The 23,817-nt window shown below is 34.7% G+C and overlaps 1 protein-coding gene across 6 annotated transcripts in view; it reads left to right on the top strand.

The window, feature by feature from the left end:
• PARD3 (par-3 family cell polarity regulator) overlaps positions 1-23,817 on the top strand; it is a 663,866-nt gene that overhangs the window by 345,494 nt on the left and 294,555 nt on the right. For 5 of the 6 annotated variants that reach the window (XM_081345247.1, XM_081345245.1, XM_081345244.1 and 2 more), the window contains 2 exons: positions 12,004-12,092; positions 18,415-18,498. In XM_081345247.1, the coding sequence (XP_081201373.1) occupies positions 12,004-12,092; positions 18,415-18,498 (173 nt within the window). The remainder of the gene's footprint in view (positions 1-12,003; positions 12,093-18,414; positions 18,499-23,817) is intronic. The other variant, XM_081345246.1, reaches the window with a different exon arrangement.

Here is a 23,817-nt window from a genome sequence, read left to right as displayed (position 1 = left end):
TCTGGAAATGAAATATCTGCAAGAAAAAAAGGAAGCTCAGACAACTTAATCATGATTTTAAGCTTAAAAACGTAATCATGATCTTACATATAGTCTCCTCTAGAAGAAAACCTTTTTTTCTTTTCTACTTAGGAAACGCAGAAATCGGAACACTTTGGGAGCCTTTAATACTACACTCAATCCAGATGATTGTAAATAAATGATAAATTAGTTTGGAAGTAGATTTCCCACACCAAGATATTTTGCTAAGACATAATTGACCTTTTCCCTCCATAATAATAACAAAACATAATTTATTGAATCCCTAGTAATTATTTTCCATGTTCTAATGTAGCTAATTATCAAGTACATATATATATAACCTGAGGTCAGTGTTGAAAGGCTTCATTTTTTTTAGACTGGTTATGCTCCTGTAATGGTCAAAATGATTTTCTTTGACAGAAAAATATTAAAATAAATGGTATGTAGCATTTATGGTCCCTAATTATATAAAGAGAAGCAATGCACTTTTTTCAAATATTTATTTAGACTGCAGTTTTTAACTCTCCCCCCCACACCTACACATTCACTATATCATACACCTGTATATTACTATACTGTCATCATGACTTTTACCCATATAAAATGGTGCATGACAGGGGAGCTATTTTTGAATCAAGGTACCTCAAATGGTACCTACAGCATATGACGAAAATCCAGGACCCTGACTCCTGAGCGAATAAAATTTGGGAAGGTTGTGGCTGCTTCAGTGTTACAGGCTGCTGCTGGCTACTGCTACAGCTATGTGATCTTCATTTTCAATTTTCTGTGACAGTTTCCCAGTCAATCTCACAATCCCTTATTTTTGTCTTGTCCTGTCATTTTATTTTATATTTATATTTATTTATATATCAATTTTAGAGACACCCATTGTACTCACAGACTGAGCCGCCAAGCAGCAAGTAACTGACTCATCATATGGTTCTTAAAGAAGCAAAACCTTTAAGATATATGAAGAAAAGTCTGAATATTTTTATTGCTCTCTTTTCTGCCCTTGTCTGGCCTCCAAATATCTATATACCTTTATTCAGGAACTCAGAGCATATCCATAGTGCTCTATCTTTCCTCACAAGAGCCCTGTGGTTGGACTGAAAATCATCAAGTGAGTTGTTGTGCTGCAGACATATAAGAAATTGGATGTCAGAAGTCACTAAACCTCTCAATTAGCCACTAAACCTTAGTCCCTGCCAGTACTTGTTCATTTTTCAGCTGCTTCTTATCTGAAACTGAGTGTAGACTAGCTCCTCCTTCAGGTTCCAGAGATCAGGTAGAATAGTCCCACCTACCTTTCAGGAGGTCATGTGATCCTATTTTTAAATTGTCTCTGACAGCCTCCCACAACTCAGTTTGAGAACTAGGCAGGATTTCTAAACTGTTCTGAGGTGAGAAGAAAGACCTAACACGTCATGGGTTGTCTACTATGTTCATATAGTTCTTGTTAAATTATGTAACTATATTAATATGCAATAATATTTTACCTTTATACATTTCATAATAAGTTGCTTAATTGCAGCATTTTAGAAATTTAATAAACAAAACTAGGTTTTATATATTTACTAATTGACCTTTGGTTTGCCTGTTGGGAATTTTTCTTTGTACCTCTCATCATTTGAAAATATGAAATGATTCCATATATAAATACTTAATTTCATAATTTGAGAAAAAATACAATTTTGTGAATATGACTTTGGGCATAGTTCTTTTTGAGCAGAAGAATTACATTTTATTTAGATTTTTGTTTGTTGTAGACGGCATTATTATTGACTTGATGGCTTGAAGACAATTTGTTTTTCAGGTTCCGAACAGCTGATCTTGGAATCTATTACGGGAATTTGCTGTGCAAGAGCACTTGGATATTATAGATAATTAACATTCATTGTACTTCTGCTGCATAGTCTGATGCCAAGCCAAAAACCCAGCTACCTCTTGTTACTTTGAATATTCTCAAGTCTTCACACATGATAACAGATCTTGTACTTCCAGTGATTTCCCTTGTTTGTTTTGTTTTAGAGATTTAAGTTTCTTATATAAAAAATGAAAAAAATAAAATAAAATCTTGTGACATCATTATAGGTACTCCAGTGAAAAGGAACACTACAAAATATAGATGCAGATATTGTGCATGACCCTGTCACCTAATTGTAGTTTTAATGTGTTATTCATTTATTAGGAACAGGGACTATTAGAATTACATTACATATTATACATTCCTTGTTTACTTTTACAGTTTTTAATGTGATTTTTCATACAAAGTGAAGTAGGTTGAGAATAACATTTAGTAAGGCTGAGTTGTGTTTTATATGAAATTCAGCTGTTGCTCCTGAAGTTACATAGTTATGTAAGATAGAAAACAGACTCTAAGCAGAATCACATTTTCACATAAACAAAAATGTTCATAAGTTAAAAAATACGTAGTAAGACATACAGTATTGTTAACATTTTGCATTCGCCAGTGTTCTAAAAACTGAATTTGCCTAGATTTTTGATTTTTGCTACTACATGAAATTGGCATGCATTTAATATTTAAAATAGCAAAATATTTTAATAGCAAATAATGTGAAATATTAAAAAAATCAGTAATCAGTATGATTTGGATAATATTGATGCTTTGTGATTTTTCAGGCTCTCCAAATCCAGCAAAGGGGATGAGGATGGGAAATTATTAAATCAGACTTTCTGTGTAATGGGGAACAGAATTGTGTTCAGGATTACTTTTAGCATGGGCATTTTAGCAAACAGATATTGCAGCTGTATTTTAAAGATATCATTAGTAAGGCTAACTGTAGTTCCTAACAAATCGCTGTCAATAAAAATGGAATCAGATTTGAGACATCCTCGTCAGAACCACATAAGATTTGTTGAGTCATTGTGTGACCCTCCTAACTATTGTTGGGATAACTCCCAAGTTCCATAATCTCTCACCATTGGCATGCTACTCAGGTCTCTTAGGATTTACAGTTTAATAATATATGCAAATCTACCATTTCATCATTCTTGACCTGAAGGGAAACTGAAATTCTATGTATTCCTCCTTGCATTAAATCATGATTTTGAAAGATGTGACCCATGATAGAGGGGAAAAAAAGTACAGCCTGTTTATTATAAACCAATTTCGCTGCTTTTTGTGTTATTTCAAATATGGTGAATTCATTGTATTCAGTAACCATGTTTCTGTCATCACCACCTTGCCTTGAGTTTTCATATTTGATCCTTCTGTTGTATGTTCCTAATGTATGTCCTCTCTATTACTGATATCGTTAAAAAGCAGAACTAGAAATCGTGGATTCATCTGCTATCCATCTCAGATCAGGATAAAAGGAACAGATGGTTTACTTAAACTAGAAAGATAAGGAGGAAATTGGCAGTCATAAGAAAGTCAGGAAACATATGAGGTTTTGAAAAAAAACTTAGCTCATGGACATTACATGGGAAAAGCCCTCAGACTTGGCTCTTTGAGCTCTCTGACCCAGGCTGAGAATTTTAACTGGGGTTTTATTTTCAGGGATAATTTAATCTTTTAATTCTCTTTTAACTTTTATATTGATGTGATTTTAAAATGCCCTGTAAACCGCCCTGAGTCCTTCGGGAAAGGGCGGTATATAAATCTAATAAAATCTAAATCTAAATATTTAAAGACTGGAAAGCTTAGCTGGCAGAAGAGTGTCCTGCTACAGAAATAGAAAAAAAATAGCTTTTCCTGGAAGTGTGATTGAGTTTTTTCCCCAAAAGTGTTATTGTATATATTTTCTTTATGTTTGAAGATTGCTTCTCTTAGTAGTTTTAGCCAGCAATCCTAAAGTGAAGATTACAGGAAATCCATTGAAGTGTATTCAGATACACAGATAAGGCATAGTCCAATTGTGATTGCATAGAGAAAAGATCTTCATGAGGTACATACGCTTAATGATTTAGAAAATGGAGTTTAATCAATAGGGAACAATATTTTATATATAGTAATTCATTATAAAATATGTTTCTATTTGTGCAGTGATGTGGATATTCTTCTGTTTCCCCAGTCTGGTACTGTATATTCAAATACTGCAATCTTTAATACAGATTTAAAAAATAAAATTGGATGCTTCTAATAATCTATAACATTGCTAATACAGATTGTTTTAGTAATGTAGGTAAGGTAAAACTGTATAAAATGTTCCATAAAAGCTACTATTATACAAAGCATTTTGCCTACATTTGCTCAATAGTTCATTCTCAAACTTTTCCTAGCCTGTAAATAAAATATAACATTTCTAATTTACCTCTATAACAGGTGGGCTTTTTCATTTAAGAAGAAATCCAAAGCAATAATTGCTTGATGTAGATACTTTCAGAGCTAGTTACTTTTTTTAGCAAATGAGAATTCTAAGTTACTTCCCTGTGCAGGTGTCCAAATTAATCTATGTTTGGTTCCATGTAAATGAAAATCTGTGTTATATGGAGAAGAAAAGAGTTGCTGATTATGGCACTATTAAAATGTTTTTTTAAGGGATGCATCTGTTGATTATGGTATCATGGTACCAGTGCTCTAGTGAAATTTAGAAGCTTATCTTACTTTTAAGTATCATAATTGAGAGACATAATTTTTAGACTTAGAAGATTACTGAATGAAATTGAAACCGTATACAATTCCCTTGGAGTTAGTAATAAATTTGAAAAAAAGGGGGGGCATTTGTCACATTCATATAGCAAGCATAAAGGTACATAACTTGTGATGGTAATTTGGACTGGAATTTCAGTTGTTAAGCAATGTGGTAATTAGGCAAAACATCACAAGACCACATTATTAGAGATGGTAATTCCAGTAGTTCCAATTGCAGTTGTTAGGCCAGGACAGGATTGTTATGCGAGCACCTCACACTTCTGCCCTGCAATACTTGCCTTCCATTCAATTTCCACCTGTCCCTACCTCACCTCTGCCCTTTTGGCTGCCCTGCGCCTTGCTGTCCCAAATGACCTTCACCGTCTTCCCCCCACTATTAGGCCATGATCATGACATGGGTGAGGATGTAGCTGCTGGCTGTTCATGACATTTTTCAGGTGGAAAGCTGAGCTGGCCTCCGCTCCTCGCTGAAGCCTACTGCCCAGTTTTCCAAGAACACTTCCTCCAGTTCTGCTGTCACCCCAAACAGCACTTCCCACACCACTCCATCTTCACCCAGGGAACTGCCATAGGTTCTCCTGCAACTGCCATTCCAGAATTGTACCCTAGCCCCTTATATCCATAAGTTATGCTTCTTTTGCATGTTTCTTTTATCCTGGTTAGTTGCTTTTGCATATAATCCACAGATATTGAAGACCCATTCATTCTTGATGCTACCTGTTCTTATTTTACCATGTATAGTTTTTTTTTGTAACCCAGTTCCCCTGCTTTCAACTTACTTTTATATTTCTCTTAAATGACCCAATACTGTTAGGATATTATCCTACTGTTAGGATATTAGTAGCTGGAACAGTAAAGTGTACAATGGGCTAGAATACACAATTGTATCTGATTGGTTGGAGAATGCTGGCTCCTGCTATGATTGGTTGCTGTGGGTGTAAAGGGTGAGTTTCTCTTTTCTCCTGCCTTTTTTTCTTCTGCGTGCTCTGTATACTGTCTGGAGATTTACTTCATGATGTTCCTGTGTTCCTGACTACTTATGTGCTGTGAATATAAATGTTAAATATATTTATTTATACAAAGCTACAAATTTGTGTCAATGTCTCTGACTTCATTTGGACACTTGCTGTGCAGTTCCCTGACAAATACTCATTTACATCTAACAACAGTCATTTATATATAACATGTTGGACAGAGAAACATTCTTGAACATAGCCATTTCTGCTTGTTTCAATAAATAGTTTTTCCTACCAGTATTTAACATTTTAAAATTTCCCCATATTTTCTAAACAAATGTACGATTAAAGTTCACAGATTCATCTACTTGCTCAGCTTTTTGCTATTTGTGTATGACTTGTAATTGTTTAGTGCATTTTCCTGTCAAGCAAAACTATCTTCGTCTTGGATACATTAATTTTCAGATCCAGTTCCTTATTGCATGTCATAGTTAATCTAGCATTACTAGAAATCATTCAGGTACTCAGACAACAATGCACTATTACTTAAATAAAAAATATTTCTATCCCCAACCAACAAACCTGTATCATCACTGTCGTTCCTTACCAATGTGTCCATAAATATATTAAATAACCAAAGGAATGTGAAATGCCCATGTTTTATTCGTTGCTCAAAGCTGAATTATTTGTTAAGCTTTCAGTGTACTGAATCCATGTTTTATTTCCACGGTACACTGCTTTTGCTACATACAGCTACTTCTTGCTATTTGTGCAAAAATGTCACATTTCAAGCTTATTCATTTTATAATATGCCTCTCTAAATCAATAGATGTGCAATTAACTTTCTGCAATATGTGTCTCTAATTAATGTTGTGAATTTCCACAACAGAACAAATAACTGAAGATTAAACATTTAAGCTGTACTTTTTCTGTCCGGCAGAAGGCTGTACCACATCTCCAAAATTTTGCTGATTGTTCAATTTGAATCAGAATATTATCAAGCACCATCCTATCCCACTAAAAAACTAATATCCCCAGTTTTTATTCATTCTTGCAAAACAATCATCAGGTACATCTACACTCTTTATGAATAGGTTGCATAGCCATTCCATAAGAAACCATATCCACATCATAATTTGTTACTAACCTTTATAGTCCTCACTTCTCCTCTTCAATGCATCACTATGATTTCCAAACATAAATTAGTGTTTCAAAAATTCCCTCACCTCAATATTATCCCCAAATTTATTTGATTACGATTATTATAATTTGGAAGTGGGTTTTTTATGTTGTGGATTTTTAATGTTGCAAGACTCCTGAAGTCTCCTGAGTTTGAGTTGGGTGGTCATATAAATTTGTGTAATAAATAAATACATTTACATCACTTTTGTTTTTATTTTTTGTTTGGTTCTCTTTAGTGCTGCTTTTATGTTCCCTGCTCTTAATCATTTCCGGTGATACAGCTGTCTTAGAATTACACATAGTGCTGGACGTGTGTTTTCTTTAATTTTTTTTGTTTTTGTTTTGTATTTTACTTTTTATGATAAAACAAAATAAACTTAAAGGAGAATTATACATAACTTTTTCTCGTTAGATTTTTCAGGAGTCTTTTACATAGATGTTTTCTTATCCACAGCCTGTTTTCATGTCGTCATTCCACAAAGTAACCTTCATAAAAGATGTTTTTATTGTAACTCTTCACACTTTTATGGCCCTCTGTATTAAGATTCCTTTTAACTTTGTAAACAATTTCCACATCCTCTTTTTCCATGTCTATTTTTTTATTCAGTCTGTTGGGACTAATCTATCATTTGATTTTTTTTTTAAAAAAAAATTCAGAATTCCCATTTTTTTCTTTCTGCAATTACTCTACTTATATTCTTATCTCATTCATGTCCAAAAGTCAGTCATAAGCGGTCTGTCCTTCATTCTTCACTCTGTGAAGTGTTTTTCTTCACTCTGTGTCATTCGTTCTAAATTAATATTTATTCCTTTGGCATGGGAATGTTTGAGTAGAATGATGTTTAAATTTTGTATTTGAAGCAAAAAGATTTTTCTAAGCAGTCATCTAAATTTCCAGATGATTCAATCACCTTTTCTTTTTTTTTATTGAAAAGTTTTACAATACATTTTATATTTAACAATCCCTCCCCCCCTCCCTCCACCCACCCCTTCCTAGCCCTCCCTAACCCTCCCCCCCTTCCCCCCTCCCCCCTCCCCGACTTCCCAGAGCTAAATACAAGGTATAAAAGCAAAAAACAATCATAAACAACCATATGCTAACAACAATAAACTATTAAGTCTATCGCACTCTAGCTCATATGAAATGACTACAAGCAATACTAATATTACATAAAAAAGAAAAAAGAGAGAAAAAGAGAAAACTTATTCAAATGCTAAATGAAACTTTTTAGTCCCATATTTGTTCTGATTCAATCACCTTTTCTGTAACTTTATTATCATTACTATTATGTAACATGAAAGAATATTTTTCTTTGAATCACATTAATTCAGAATGTCGTACAATTTTCTCCCAAATTCATCTATGGTTTTTCCATTATCAGTGTTCACTGAAGTATGAATTGTTATCAGACTAAGGATAGATGACATTAATTCATTCAGAAATACATTTTAGTTCTTTCATTCATAATTAAACCTATACATTCCATAAAACTTTCTTGGCTAATTCTGTACTTGGCTAATTAAATATTTGTTAGATCTACTGTATTAAAAAGACTTTTAGAAGCCCTTTTACTTCCCTTTTTTTGTTTCTTTGAAACTTTTGTGGATCCCTGCCCATTCTGAAGGTGATGAACTGGTACATCTCAGGTCCTACTGCACTCTTAATTCTCAATATTTCTTCATTGAAATTGGAGCTTCTGGGAATGTTATTTGAGTAACATCATAAGAGGTCCTATACATATTCTTAATAGCTTCATGACATTATTTTTGCTGGTCATATAGACGTGGGTAGGAAACAGATAAAAAAAGAATGCTCATAACGTAAAATTAAATCTGATAGTTAAAATTCATTGCTCATTCACTGAAGAGTAAACCTTATGAAACACACAACTTAACTTTATAGCTGACTGAACATGCTTCAGATGTCACTGTTTGATAAAATATATTCGCAGCTCAAGACTTCTTTTGCATTCCCAGGAGAACTTCACAGAATTTCTACATTCCCATAGTCTTATTTTGTTATGATGACTCAAAGTCTTTTCAAAGTCTATTATTTTTGAAAGTTTTCCCCAAATATCAGGATATGATGCAGGATAATGTATCAGAAGACATGGCAAGCTACTAATGGGTAATGAGTATTTGCAAGAATAGACTATGCTATCCATCCATTGCTTTTTTAACTAAAAGAAATGAAGCTATACTAGTGATGCTTTTTTCCTTCTTGTTCTTGTTTACAATGCATCACATTTTAATGCAATTAAACATTTTAGAGTTATAGTTTTTCCTATTTTGGGAATATTTTGAACAATTAATATGGTGGTGTATTTGTGTAGGGATGTACTGAAGAAGTAATATAAATTTTATTTTTATTTATTCATTAAATTTATGTTACCCATTTCACTACAAGAGTTTATATAAATTTATATAGAGTAAAATAAATTAAGTATAGTCACATATATACACAGTTGAAAAACTTACAAATGCTAAATTTACAAATAAATCCAATTGATGTTTCTGAGACTCTCTTTATATTTCTATATAGTTCTAGGTAGGGGCAAGATACTGGTTAATCATATATTTTGGTTCACATAGGGATCTGCCATATAGCAGTTTGATCTACAGTACTGTTTGTAGCAAGAACTCGTAACATTCAGCTTCTAATTTTTGCAGTTCCTTGGAGGAAATAACCACGGCTTTGTTAATACCTCATTAATAATTCATATTATTGATTCTCTTTTGGCTGAATTCATAACCCATCATCCAATACTTACCATTTTGGTGATTGATGCTTCAGCAAATCTGAGTTTAAAACTGCTGATTGTAGGACAGTAGACAAAGTATTCATACAAATGAGCATTTAAAGACATCCACTTTTCTCTGAAATTGTGCAGTTGGTTCCTCCTTTCTCACCTGAGGAAAGGAAATTAGGCAAATCACTATTGGTTAATATTTGGATATAAGCCTATCAGGAATCCCAGAATGTAGAGTAGATCAAAATGTTGATAAAAATCTGAGTTTACCTACTAAAACTAGCCCCTCACAGTTGCTACATATCAGTTGGTAAAGATATTAATCATTTTTGATAACTGTTGTGCAAATGGCTTTAATTTTTTTAGAAAATATGGTTATGTATTTTAAACCTTTGTGCAGGGTGGGGTAGATGTTGAGAGTATGATGATGTGCAAATAAATAAATAAAGTGATATATGTAGCCCAGCATTGAATCCCCCCTATATCTCTGGCCCCTCAACTTTATTATTATTTTTTTTTAACAAAAATGAAATAACTGTATTTGAAACTGTTCCTAAGACTTACTGCCTTCTTGAAAGGTGCTCCCGGAATCTGGAATTCCCTGTATAGAGAAGGCAGGCTAATTTTGTCTTGTTCATCTTTCTATGGCAGGGAAAGATTTAATTTCATAATACTTACTCAGTATAATTTATGCAAGCAGGGTTTTTTTTTCTCCTTAAATTCGTTCAGTTGCTAAGGGTATTTCTATTTGTATATGCAAGGGTTTTTTTTCCAATCAATGTGCTGTAACTAAAAATTAATGGCATGTTTAATGTTATACCCTGTCACTAAATTCTGTATTATGTCACTGCTTAAATTTTCCTTAAATATGATTTTGGATTTTACTGATTAGATACATTTGTTGTTATAGAAATGGGTAGTTTATACCATTATGTAAAAGTAAAAAAGTTGAGGTTAACTCCTTATTCTACTGCACCAAAAGGTGTCAGAATTCAATGCCTTTTTCTTCCTTCTCTACATTTTTCTCTTCCTTTTTCCCTACTCTTTTCCTATTATTTGCTTTCATATTTTTGTATTTTATATTATAAACTAATTTTAAAAATTCCTTAAATTTTTAAAATATATATTATATGGTTTCACTGGGTTTTCTCTTACTTCTGTTCATGTTTTTTATTATAATTGTGTGCAAAGCATTTTCAAATTCAAAGTTGTTGAACTTGAGATGCTCTATTTTGATTTCACAGCAATTGTTCTGAACAGTCAAGACTTTGAAGATTAATTACAACACCCTTAATTAGGACTGAAAGCAAATTGATAGCCAATGAAGAATATGCTTAAACTGATGCAATAAATTTATAACGCACAGTATTTTGTTCTAAATGGAAGCTCTGGATTATCTTCTAGAGCAGTCTCATATAATTTTAGGTGTAATTCATTAATATCACCTGTAATTCTTGTTCTTAGTATTTTGCTACTTCAATTTTGGTTTTGCAGTTTGGATTATATGTTGTAATTCTGCTATTTCTAGTGTGACACTGAATTAATTAATCTTGTTTTCCTAGTATAAATTATTGCATTGAATAATGGGAAAGGTGATATTAAAAATATTCATAAATTTAATTTTATAGGCAAAGCTATCCAGTCAAACACCATATTTATGTACAACTGGTCCTCAGATTATAACCATTTATTTGCTGACCATTAAAATTTATGAGTGACATTTGCAACTGATTTTCGAAGTTGTGGCTATCACAGCAGTCTCCTGATTGTGATTTAGGGACTTGCAATTACAACCATTTACAACCTTCCCTGCCAGTCTCCCACAAATAAAGTCAGCGGAGAAGCCAGCAGGAGGTTCCAAATCACTCCCATATCTGTTTCTTCATCTCTGATCTGTTCACTTGCCTGCCTATGGCATCTGCCCACCCACCCATAACTCTTACCCACAACTCTCACCCACTGGCCTGCTTGCCTGGGATTCCTGCCTTCCCTTATCGTGGTCATGTGAGGTCCTTGGTTAACAGCCTGCACAGTCCTGGTGTTATAATAGCAAGAATGACTGTTGGGATTATTATCGCTAAACCACACGGTTATGTGATGTTGTGTTATACGAGTGCATTTTTAAATTTTTTATCCTGCCTGTTTGTTTCATGTACAGCTTACGATGGCAAACCTTACCAATTTTATTTGCTCCTGCTATTGTTCCCACAATAATAAATCCATAGGTGAGTTGGGGTTAGCTGAGAGAAGAGACTGGCCCAAAATAATCTAGCCAGTTTTCATGCCTAAAGTGGGACTAAAACTCGTCACTTCCTGGTTTCTAGCCAATGCCTTAGCCATTCCATGCTGTGTAACCCAAAGACTATCTGTATGCCATATAAAATGCAAAATATTTTAATAATTAAGTGTATCAAAATTGTGTGAGTATCCTTACACATCACTTGTGCTTAAATATGGTTATCTCTTTTGCTATTACTAGGATGATGATGGGACAGAAGAAGAAGAGAGCAGAGTAGAACCAGTGGGTCATGCAGATGCAGGTTTGGATAACATCACCTATTCGTTAGAGTAAGTTTATGGCTTTTTAAAACTATTTAATATTTAAAATATTAAGAGTTAAATTCAGAAAAAGTCTTGATAGTTTTGAACTTTGGTGTTGAAGAAGACACTTAGAAAAAATAACAAATAATTTTTTTAAAAAAAAAATCAACCCAGAGTTCTCTAAGTGCAAGTGAGTTTACTCAAATTATCCTACTTTGGACACATTATACAAAGATTTAGCTTTCTAAAGGAAACTCTAGGACTGGGAAAGTTGGAAGGACAGAATACAATAGAATAAGTACTAGCAAAGTGGATGAAGTCAGTTACAATGGTGATGACTGTACCTTTGGAAGAGCTGGAGGACCAGATTCAATACAGATCACCATGGACAAAATCTGTGTGATTTGTTAGAATCAATACCACTTGTTATGTTGTTATGTTGTAGCGCTTGTGTGATCTGAAGAAAATGGGAGGTATCCCACAGGTATGAAGCCATACTAGACATTTCTCATCAGAAGAGCCAGATGATACGATGGATGAGATGTAATTTAAAGCAGCGGCCCCCAATGTTTCTGATTCCATGGACAGGCAGGAGGGGAAAAGGGATGGTTTGTTGCACGCAACCTAAACCAGTCCATGTGCAACTGCAACTTTGTGCACTTGCTTGCCACTTACATGGCCCAGTTCCCAACCAGTCTGCAGACAGGGGATTGGAGACCTCTGATTTACAGAAACCCATACTGGATCTGTTCTTGGCTGGGTCAACAAGGTTAGAAATCCTGAACATCTGTGGACATATGGGCTATAAGACTCAGGACTGGTGCCTGGTGCCAATCCCAGTCTAAACATCTGGCTGACTGTGAGACTAATCATCATATTAATATTTGGATACAGGTTCAAATATTCTCCATTCAAATGCATGTGTCAGGTTTCTCTTGGCTAAGAAGGCAAAATATTGCAAGAATATATTTTTTAAGAACTGAAAGCTCACATAGAAATAAAGCCATTACAGCAGTTTCTATGTGCGAAGTGCAGATTCTGTTTATAACAATCTGGGTTTAGCCTTTTTCTCCTATCCGTTTTAGGTAAAGGATTGGAAGCAGAAGTTCCTTGGGCAAGGCACAGAGTTTCATCTGTTCCTTGTTTTTGTAAAAGCTCTGGTTGTTTAGTTTTGACTGTGGAAAATAATTTTCATTACACATTTGGTATCTCTTTTTTCGGATATCTCTTTTTTGATTATGTGATTGATAGTGCATCATAAAGTTGGTGTCAGCTCTCAGTGACCACATAGATTTTTTTTTCATGATGACTTGTCCCTAATGTTGATTAGGATTCTGATAACTCTGATGATTGTTTAAAAGGTTCTTATGTTGAAATGGCTGAAATTAGCAGGCCCTTGGTGTTGTGAAAAGTTCCATAAGAAACCATGAGCTTGTGAGTTAAGCACATGATTAAGACCATAAGATGCATGCACAAATATTTTTGTAATTTCTGTACCTTACCTCACTGAGAACTGTATTCCAGCTTCCTCTTATGTAACTAAGTAAAAACAAGAAATCTATTTATACTTGCTTTAAACTGCATTCAGGGTTCTTCCAATCTTATGGGTCTTTGTTCAGCTGAATAAACATTTATTTTTAAGAGAGATAACCTGGACTTTGTCTCTTTGGTTGCACCAAGCCACACCTGATTTCTACCTGACACTAATGTGGATTTTCAAATAATAATCTTCCTATAATATACTTAATGCTATAATTGAGTTTACCAATTTTGCTGCTGATCATCATCTTCATTTCTTTGTTTTACCTTTCCAGCTTTAAAGGCTTGTCCATAAAGCTATATCTTTGCATTATGGGTCTACAGATACGTCTTTAATCTTAGTGAATAAAGTTCTCATGAAAAGAGATTGTCAGTAAATTTTTGCAGAATTGTTCCTCAAAATCTAAATGCTTTGGAGGATTTTGGACATTTATAATGATATCTGTTATTTTCTAATGAATGGAAGACACAATGCGTGCCAAAATATAAAAATCAACTTGTGAAATTGGTATCTTTTCCTAACCATTACGTGTAATGTTGATAGTTACAGTTCTGTGCTTGAGAATACATCTGGAAAGAATCCATTATGACATATAAATGATTATTATTGGACTTGCTCATTTTTAACACAATAAGTGGAAATTGGATAATTCAAGCAGTGCAGAGAGAAAGAGAAAATCATTGAACAAATAATGAGAAGTCAATTTGATCATTTTCTAGACTCTTCCCTCTATTGTGGCTTCCATTTATAGAGACTGCAATATAATTTTAAAACTGCATTGTAAAGTGTGCTGGCTGGAAAGGATTAGAATGAGGGACAAATCAGTTTATCTGGAAAAGCCCTTCTTTGGAGGGATAGCTAAGCAGGAGAACTAAGCAAATGGAACAAAGAAAGGGTGAGACAGGATGATTAGGAAATGAACTACATTCAAATTACAAGAAGACTGGGAGAATGTTTAAATATTCCTTGCCCCCCCCCAAAAAGGAGCTGAAAAGCTGTAGTAGAATTTAAGAAGTAGAGAAAGTAACACTTTCCTCCCTGTAATATCTGACAAGCTTCTTTTGAAATATTTCTCATGTTTAAAAATTAGTTTTTAATGTTGCATTGGGAGTAAGAGTTACCATTCAGATGTGCCAAGTTTATAAAAGTGTTCAGCTCACTGAAAATTCCAGAGGCTGTAATGCAGAACATAGTTTAGTTTCTCATTAGGAAAGATAAGCTGGTCTCACATTCTTAAAACAATTAAATGAAAAAAATTACAGATGTATTGGAAATAATAATAATAATAATAATAATAATAATAATAATAATAATAATAATAATAATAATAATAATAATAATAATAATAATAATTTTATTTGTATACCGCCCTTCTCCCGAAGGACTCAGGGCGGTGAACAGGGCAAACATATAAAAGTACAAGAATACAAAAATTAAAAGAGATTAAACAGGGTGCCCAAAAGCTTACAACAGTAAGTTAAAATACATTAAAACAATAATAAAATCCAAACCCATCACCCATCAGCCCAGGCCGGCTTGTTCGAACAAGTAGGTCTTCAGATCGCGTCGGAAGGAGCGAAGGTCGGGCGCCATCCGGAGCTCAACCGGCAAACGGTTCCACAAATCCGGCGCGCCCACAGAGAAGGACCTCCCCCTGGGGGCCACCAGACGACATTCTCTGACCGGTGGCACCCTGAGGAGGCCCTCTCTGTGGGAGCACACAGGGCGGAGGGAAGTTGATGCCGGCAGCAGGTGATCCCTAAGGTACTCCGGACCCATGCCATGTAGGGCTTTAAAGACCATTACCAGCATGTTAGAGTGGACATCCAATCTCCTCAAAACATGGGTAGCCCATCTTGCTCAAGCACCCAATCTATCTCTCGTCTGGCAGACTCCTTGAATACTAAGATTAAATTCTTCCAAAACAGAAGATATCAGGTGGACAAGGATTTATAGACTGTTACAGAGAATGTACCCAGAATCCTGAAATTTCACTTCGCACAAATATGTAGGATGCATTCTTACCTAGACCCACGAGAAGCTGATGCGGAGACCTTCTCCTGCCACAAACCCTGGTGAGACTCACTGGCACAAGTTCAGAAGTCCCAATTCTCTTATTCTTTTATTTTCTAAATGCTTCTATTCTCATAGTCAAGCTAGAACTGGGGAACAAATGGCCTTTGGAAATCCACCAGAGTTTGTGGGCTGAAAAATTGAATGGGCCTTTTTTTTTGACAAGTTGCTAAAGGAATTGGAAGTCTCCAGTTATTTCTCAAGGGCAGAATTCTATTTAGTGGGTATTAGTAGCACCATTACTGGAGAAAGACGGGGGTGGGGGGGAGGAACTCTTTTGGAAGAGTTTCCTCTAGAAGTCTTTTGAACGAAAGAATGGGAAGGGACATAGGAGAGATGATTATAAGTTATAAATAAAATTTCTATATGAATGATACAAAGAGAACTATTTTCATTATTTGAATAACAACTTCCTTATTGCAATAAGGTAAAATGTACTCTCTTATAAGAAGTTGGCTGCAACCTGACCACAACTTCCATAGCTAAGCTTATACCAATAATGTAATGTATGGTTATACATGTCACGTGTAATTGCATATAAGTATTGATCAATTAATATGCAATCCAGATTTCTCTTATTTTTCTTTTTTAAAAACCCTGAAGCTAATATCGATATTCAGCCAAGGAGAGCCCAGACTACACATAGAATTTCATTATTTCATCATCCTTGTTACAAAAGTGGGTAATAAAAACATCTGATGAAAACAAACTATTTCAAAGAGGCTTTGAAAATAATGTGTTAAAATGAGTAGTTATATATGAAATGAAAGCAAATGAATTTATATTATATGTGTTTTGATGTATCTGCATAAGGATTTGCCAAATAATATTATAGTTAAATGGAAATTAAAGTGGAATGGAATATGCTGTTTTACAAATCTAGATCTATTCATAAATTACAATTTTTTAACTTTGATAAATCTGAGCTAAAAATAGTTTAGAACAGTGTCAGAATATTGCTATGTGGGTGATAAATGAGAACTTTTGACAGTGAATGTTTAGCATACCAGGGCAAAAATTAGTTTTGCGATATGGTTTAAATATTGCATTTGCAAATTAAGTTATTGATGTGATTCTTATAGAGTTATTAAAGTGATTACATAGAATCATTGAATGAATCATTAAATTGAATGTCACTTGCATATTATTCTGATAATTTTCAGTTTGACAGTTAAGTGCAGATTGATCTGGAGTGTTACATTGGATCAGTTTTTTTTAAAAAAACAACCAGTGGTTTGAAGCGGATTAATTCATCCTGATTTAATGTTAATTAAAAAAGGTTGTCTGTGTTTTAATTAAAGAGCCAAAGGACTGAGAGATTTATATTATTTATTATTTATTATTTATTTTATTTATTCGGTTTATATACCGCCCTATTCCCAAAGGACTCAGGGCGGTTTACAAGGCAAAATTTAAAAACAATCCAATATAAAATTAAAATAAAATTAAATTAAGTCTAGCCGCAAAAATTAAATCACAATTTAAAAACATTAAACCCCTCAGTCCAGACCAGATAGCTCAAAGAGCCAGGTTTTTAGGTCCCGGCGAAATGAATGAAGGTCGGGGGCAGTCCGGAGTTCCATTGGCAGTTGATTCCATAGGGCAGGCATGCCCACAGAGAATGCCCTCCCCCTGTGGATCGCCTGTCGGCAATCCTTGACCGGCGGTACCCTGAGGAGGCCCTCCCTGTGGGAGCGCACAGGACGATGGGAAATTATCAACTCTCAGTACAAATTATTAATTTATAAAATCTATAAAATTTGTAAATAATTACAGTGATAATTATACCAAGACAATATATATTTACCGTGTTTCCCCGAAACACAGGGAAACTTGATTTTGGGGGATGGGCCTAACATAAGTCCTACCCCCAAAATAAGCCCTAGTTTTGGGGCGAAGCACATACCTAAAAATCAAGCTAGGGCGGGAGTGGGGAGGTGGAGCTGCACCCACTTACCTTTCTTGCCAGCCTACTTTTGAAATGTCTTCTGCAGCCAGGCCTGCATTTCACAGTCAGAGGCCTTTCCGGAATGCCTGTGCAGCCAAGAACCAAGATATGGATTCAGTCCATAGCTTGATACTTGGCTGCTTATGCCTGACTGCAAAATGCAGGCTGGAATGTAGCTGCAGAATGAAACTGCTCCTTCGACCGCAGAAGAAGTGGACCAGCTGGGCGGGGCTGTCAGTGCAGGAGGTGAATATAAAAGACACACACACACACACACACACACACACCGGTAAATAAGGCCTGGTGCCTCTTTTGGAGGCAAAATAAATAAATAAATTATTTTCGGGGAAACACGGTAGTTAGGCTCTTCAGCAATCTATAATACTGTTTCAGTTTATATTTATGTCATTTTGAAAGTTATTTATGGAAATACTGCAAAGCAAAAAGAAATGGAACTTTCTGTTTTCTTTAGGACAATTTGATTTAGCCCTAGTTTGATACCTAATTCCTAGAAAAGCCAGTCTCAAATTTCTTTCATAATACATTTTTATATTGTCTTATAGTTACATAATTGCATTTCACTTGAATAACTAATGGAATTATTATTTTTTATTATGGATTTTCTTTCATGCTGTCAGATTATTACTGAGGTATGTAAGAATCAATGTTGCTTTTATCTTCACTAGCTTTCAAAATCTGTGTTTAGTTTTGGTTTTGTGTTTTTGTAGAAGTGTGTGTGTCATTTTTTGGTCCATGTTCACTTTCCTTCATTCATCATTGTCTCACAGTGATATGGTAAAGCTCGTTGAAGTTTCCAATGATGGTGGACCTTTGGGGATCCATGTAGTTCCTTTCAGTGCTCGAGGCGGAAGGTAATGTACCATATAAATTTTAATTGATTCATTTCCTTAGATATGTTGGTTTCTGTTTTTATCTGATTGATTGATTTGTAGGTTGATTGCTTGATTGATTGCCTATTTCCAGAACAACTATGGACAGCTTATACTTTATAAGAATAGTGTGTCTATTTGAAATAGAAACATGATTCTTTTACCAGAAAGTCTTACTGCTAGATCCTTAAGAAATCTTTTCTGAATACAACTCAGTTAGTCAAGATGAAAATGGCAGGACCTAGTCTAATTTATATGTAAAAAAGTTATATTCTGTCCTAATATGAAGCTGGATTGCAAGAATGTAGATTATTTCTGTCACAGCCTCATAAAAAGTTTCTGTTTCACCTTAGTCTGATATTAGAAATGGTGCACAAATTTTTGCTAGTTGCAAGAATATAATGTATAGACTAGCAGCATCTTTAATCATGACAGCATTCTGCGGGTAGATTTTCACTCAAACGTGGAAGGAAGAAAATACAGTCAAGGTAGTGTTAAATAAAGTTAGCTATATAAAATATAGCACAATTTTTTGATTTGTTGCTGAACATGAGTGTATTATATTGCACCACATCCCAAAAACAAGGAAAAAACCAGGTGATGGGTAAAATGAATATATTACCAATAATGGCCTTATGCCATATACTGTCAGGGAACTGAATTAAAATATCAATGCTTACTTTATTGAGATAGAATTCTGGTATTCAAGTTCTGTGATTAAATGTACTTGAAAAATTAAATGAGGTGACACAAGTATGATTCCGTGCCAAAATTTGCAAGTTTGTGGTATAAAATCCAACTCTGACACTTCCTTAGTAATATAAGTAGGATTTGAGGAGAAGTAGAAAAAAAATAATTACCATTAGCAGAGAAAATTTATATTTTACATCATCCTGGTGAGAAAGGTCCAAACATACATTTATAAAGAGATTCCTGGATTATAAACTGATGTGATGTGATTAAAAGCCAATGTCATTGTAGAGCAAATATATTTTATCTGCTTTTTAAAATTCTTGATAAATAGAAGAGTTTTTGTTGCACAGAATGTTTTGATTATGATATAAACATAATTCATTCTGAGCACTCATTTAAATGTAATGCTGAAGTAGGTACAGCTTCATGAGATACTGTGAAAAAAGCTGAAAATTTTCTTATAATAACTTTCTGTGGAAAAATTAGGAGAGAACATCAAAGGCAGCTGTACTTTTATTTATTTTAGATTTTTTAAAAAAAACATCTGTCTTTCTTATTTTTATAAATAACTGAAGGCAGCAAATATGCCTAATTCTCCTTGCTCCTCCTATTTTTACTGCAACAACAACCCTGTGAGGTTAGTTGGGCTGAGGGAAAATGACTGGCACAAATTTATCCAGCTATCTTTCATGCCTAAAGTAGACTAGAAATCCCTGGCTCATGGTTTTTAGGCCAGCACCTTAACCACTAAATCAAACTGGGTCATTGAATAGTGGTTCTTCATATCAGAATTCCAAGTACAAGTGCTGAAATGCTTGGATCAGAAATTAGGGCTTAGCTAAAATACTGAATTTTCTCTTTACTTCTGAGCAATTCAAAAACACATGATAGTTGCTGCATTTTATATCTTTAAAATAATATAAAGCAATAAAAAGATTTAGAATACCTATATCCAATTTTTCAAGGTCAGGGCAGCTTATTTCTGTAAAATGTGAAATGTGCACATTTTCTAAAAATGACCTTTTAGCAACAAAGTGAAGATATAACTTGGTCAAATATCTTTTATTTCAGTCATGGATCCTGATACACTATTCTGTAGAACAGCAGCTCCTTATCATTTTGGTACCATGATCAGTTTTGTGGAAAACATTTTTTCCACCGACTGGGAGAAAATGGTTTTGGTTTCATTTGTTTGCCCATGGCTCACCTCCACCTGTGTGGCCTGGTTCCTAACAGGTCAAGGACCTGTACTGGTCGGTGGCTCCGGAGGTTGGGGACTGCAGCTGTGAAATATGAGTTTTAAAGTTTGTTACACAGCTCAGCTAGATTCTTAGAGTGAATAGCATATACAATGTCAGCAATCTTTGCTGTTTCATCAATGGAACTGTGTGTTTTGTGTTTCATACTACTATAAAGGCAACATAAATCAGGTTGTGACATTGTAGAAAGAGAAAATCTTTTCTGAAAGGGCCTCATAATTTCTTTATAGAGCAGATATTCTGATACAATTAAACACACATCTCAGTAACACTTTATTAACACTAGCATTAAAATAAAGTATTTTGGAAGCTTTTTTTTTAAACCATTCAGGAAATAACCAGTAACAACACAGCTTTGTGGGACAGGAGGTTAAGAATGAAAGACAAGCTTTGTGTGTTATCCTTGCTCTGTGCCTTAATTGTTGGGACTATCCCAATTTTGTGAAGTATTGCAGTTGACACAGACAGAACAGTATTAAAAGATAATGTATTTTATTCATTGATGATATATTTATCTTAGATATTAGGAAATAAAAAAGATACTAAATGGACAATTTTTTGAATAATCAATACTATTTTATCAGTCTGAATATTACAATGCTAATCTGGGAATTCCATGATTTTTTGGAAGTGAGATTCTGCTTATCATTCTTACCATTCTACTGATACTGTTAAATATGGATAATGGGATCAGTAAATGAACAGTGAGATTTAGGAGATTCAGCACCAAGGCTGCTTTTGTTTCAAAGCTAAGCAGGACTGGGTCTGGTTATTATTTGGTTTAAAGAGATTCTGGGAATATGAGACTGAGAAATTTAAAATTGCTTCTGTGTTGTTTCCAGGAAAACATGATGTCTATATAGTCTTTGGAGGCAGAGTTCAACTAAAGAGAGGCTTTACATTTTGGATATAATTTATTTCTTTGGAATATTGCTCTTTCTTAGTTTTGTTAGTAATTTACATCTATTTTATTTTACTACTTATATTACAAACTGCCTGATTACATTTATACTCTCATTGGCAAATACCATGCTTCTTTTTCAAGTTATCTTGGTATAAGCATATACCTTTATCTTAGTTGGATCAATTGAAATAATAGACATTTATCTAGATCATGACTGTCCAATATTTTGGTCTCATTAAATGAAGAGTAATTGTTTTGGGCCACAGATAAAATATATACAGGTAGTCCCTGAGGTATGAGCCTAATAGAGCCTGCCCATTAGGCTCTTAAGTCATCAAATGAATCAGACTCAATATTACAACATTTTAAAATCAAACTCATTAATTGAACCAAATGGGTCATTAAATGAATGAAGATTTGACTTACTATTTCCTCTGATGGCTGCCTGAACTGAGAGATTCTTTTTGCTGCTGCCATGGGCTGTTTCCGGCCACCAAACAGCTGTTTCCAGTTTCAGGAAATAAAGTACTATAAATTGCCTCCCAAGCAGGCAGCAAGCTTTTTTTTAAAAACCATTTGTTGCTAGGCAGCTCAAGCTTCTTCAGAGGGGTTTGGATAACTGTCTAATTGCAGCTGCCACTGAAGTACTGTACTTAGCTTAAGCCTCTCCAGGCAGGCAAGCAGAGGGAGATGGGGGTGGAGGTTACAGTACTGTGGGCTTGCAACAGTAACTGATGGAAGGGACCTTGAGGTCATCTCTGCTCACAAGAGAATACAGTATTGTACTATATTTCTGATATAGCATTAGGCTTGACTCACTGGAGAAGAGCCTAATGCTGGGAAAGGTTGAGGGCAAGAGAAGAAGGGGACGACAGAGAATGAGGTGGCTGGATGGAGTCACTGAAGCAGTAGGCGTGAGCCTAAATGGACTCCAGAAGATGGTAGAGGACAGGAAGGCCTGGAGGAACGTTGTCCATGGGGTCGCGATGGGTCGGACACGACTTCACAACTAAGAACAACATATTTCTGATAAATGCCTATCCACTCTCTTCTTAAAAGCTTCCAGTGAGGGAACACCCACAACTTCTGAAGGCAATTTAAATTTAAAACCTTAAAAAAAACAACACTGCTCCTGATCAGCACAAGCCTCTCCAGGCAAAATCCAAAATGGGGTGGGGATTTCCTTCCAGGAAGGCAGCAGCAGAATCTCTGGTGGGTCTGTGCTAGGGAGAGGAGGCAGCAGTAGCCACATGCCATAAGTTTCAGGCAAATGCAGACAAACTATCTTGCAAAGTACTGTACTTACAAACAGAATAAAAAGCAGAGCAGTTACCAAAGTGATTACAAACAATACAGTATGGTACTATAGAATAACAAAAAGTATATTCAAAAAAGAATATTTTAAAATACAGAAGTAAATCTAGCTCTCTAGTCAAGCCTAGCAAGCAGCAGATCTTCTACACAGCTCTAGGAAAACAAAAACAAATGGTCAGTGCTGGCGGCAAAAATCACCGGATATTTGGCCATGTGACCAGGCACACCAAAACAAAAAAAATACCCCACTTACAGCTTCTCGTAGGCCCAAACCAGCCCAGGCAAGTCACAGAGTTAAAATGGCTGCCACAGCAGCCGAGACTGAATCCAAGTCACATGGCTACAGATGCCTGTTTTTGATCACAATTTTGAATTTCTAATGTAAGTACTCTTTCTGAATAGCCTCGTTTTTGTGAAATCTCGCTAAATAAATGCTCGTATCTGGGGGTTATCTGTAGTTAATGTATGTAAGTTGCATAATAATGTTAAAAGTTTACAATTGTGAGGCTGAATTACTAGCTGTCATGGCTACATATGGCCTGTGGGCCACAGATTGGACATGCCTGGTCTAGATAAAAGGGAAGTAGGAACTCAGTGGCTTTTTACATGATTTGGCCATTGAGCCAAAAGAGTCGAACAGCAGAAAAATGTCAGCTACAAAATAATAAAAGGGAAATGGAGAACTTTAAGTGAAACAATGGCTTCATGGATTCCTCAATTTAAATAATTGAAATGAGAGAAAAAAATAGATAGAAAAACACGTACACTTTTTAAAGTTTTTATTCCCCTATGAACAAATTCACCTTTGCATTATTGTGTAAGTTTCTTAATCATGACTTTTATTATAGTGCTAAAAGTTGTTTTTTTTATAAAAGACAAGCTTTTATAATATTTTGAAATTTGGGGAAATATCTTTGTAGAGAATAGATACAATAATCTAGCTTTATCTTAAATGAGCTGTTGGATAGTTGTGGTTCTAAGCAGTAATGTATTATTAGGGAACTTTCACTGAAAGTTATTATTTATCCTGGTATTTTGTTTGGCTGACATGCGATAGGCTTATGGATAAATTGTTAAGAGATTTTAGTTAGACTAGGAATCTCAAACTTGGTCACGAGTACCACTTGAGGA

Source organism: Vipera berus, assembly GCF_964194415.1.
Source record: "Vipera berus genome assembly, chromosome: Z".
NCBI classification, from domain to species: Eukaryota; Metazoa; Chordata; class Lepidosauria; order Squamata; family Viperidae; genus Vipera; species Vipera berus.
Note: the sequence above shows the minus strand (reverse complement) of the source record. Positions and strands in the feature narration are given on the sequence as shown.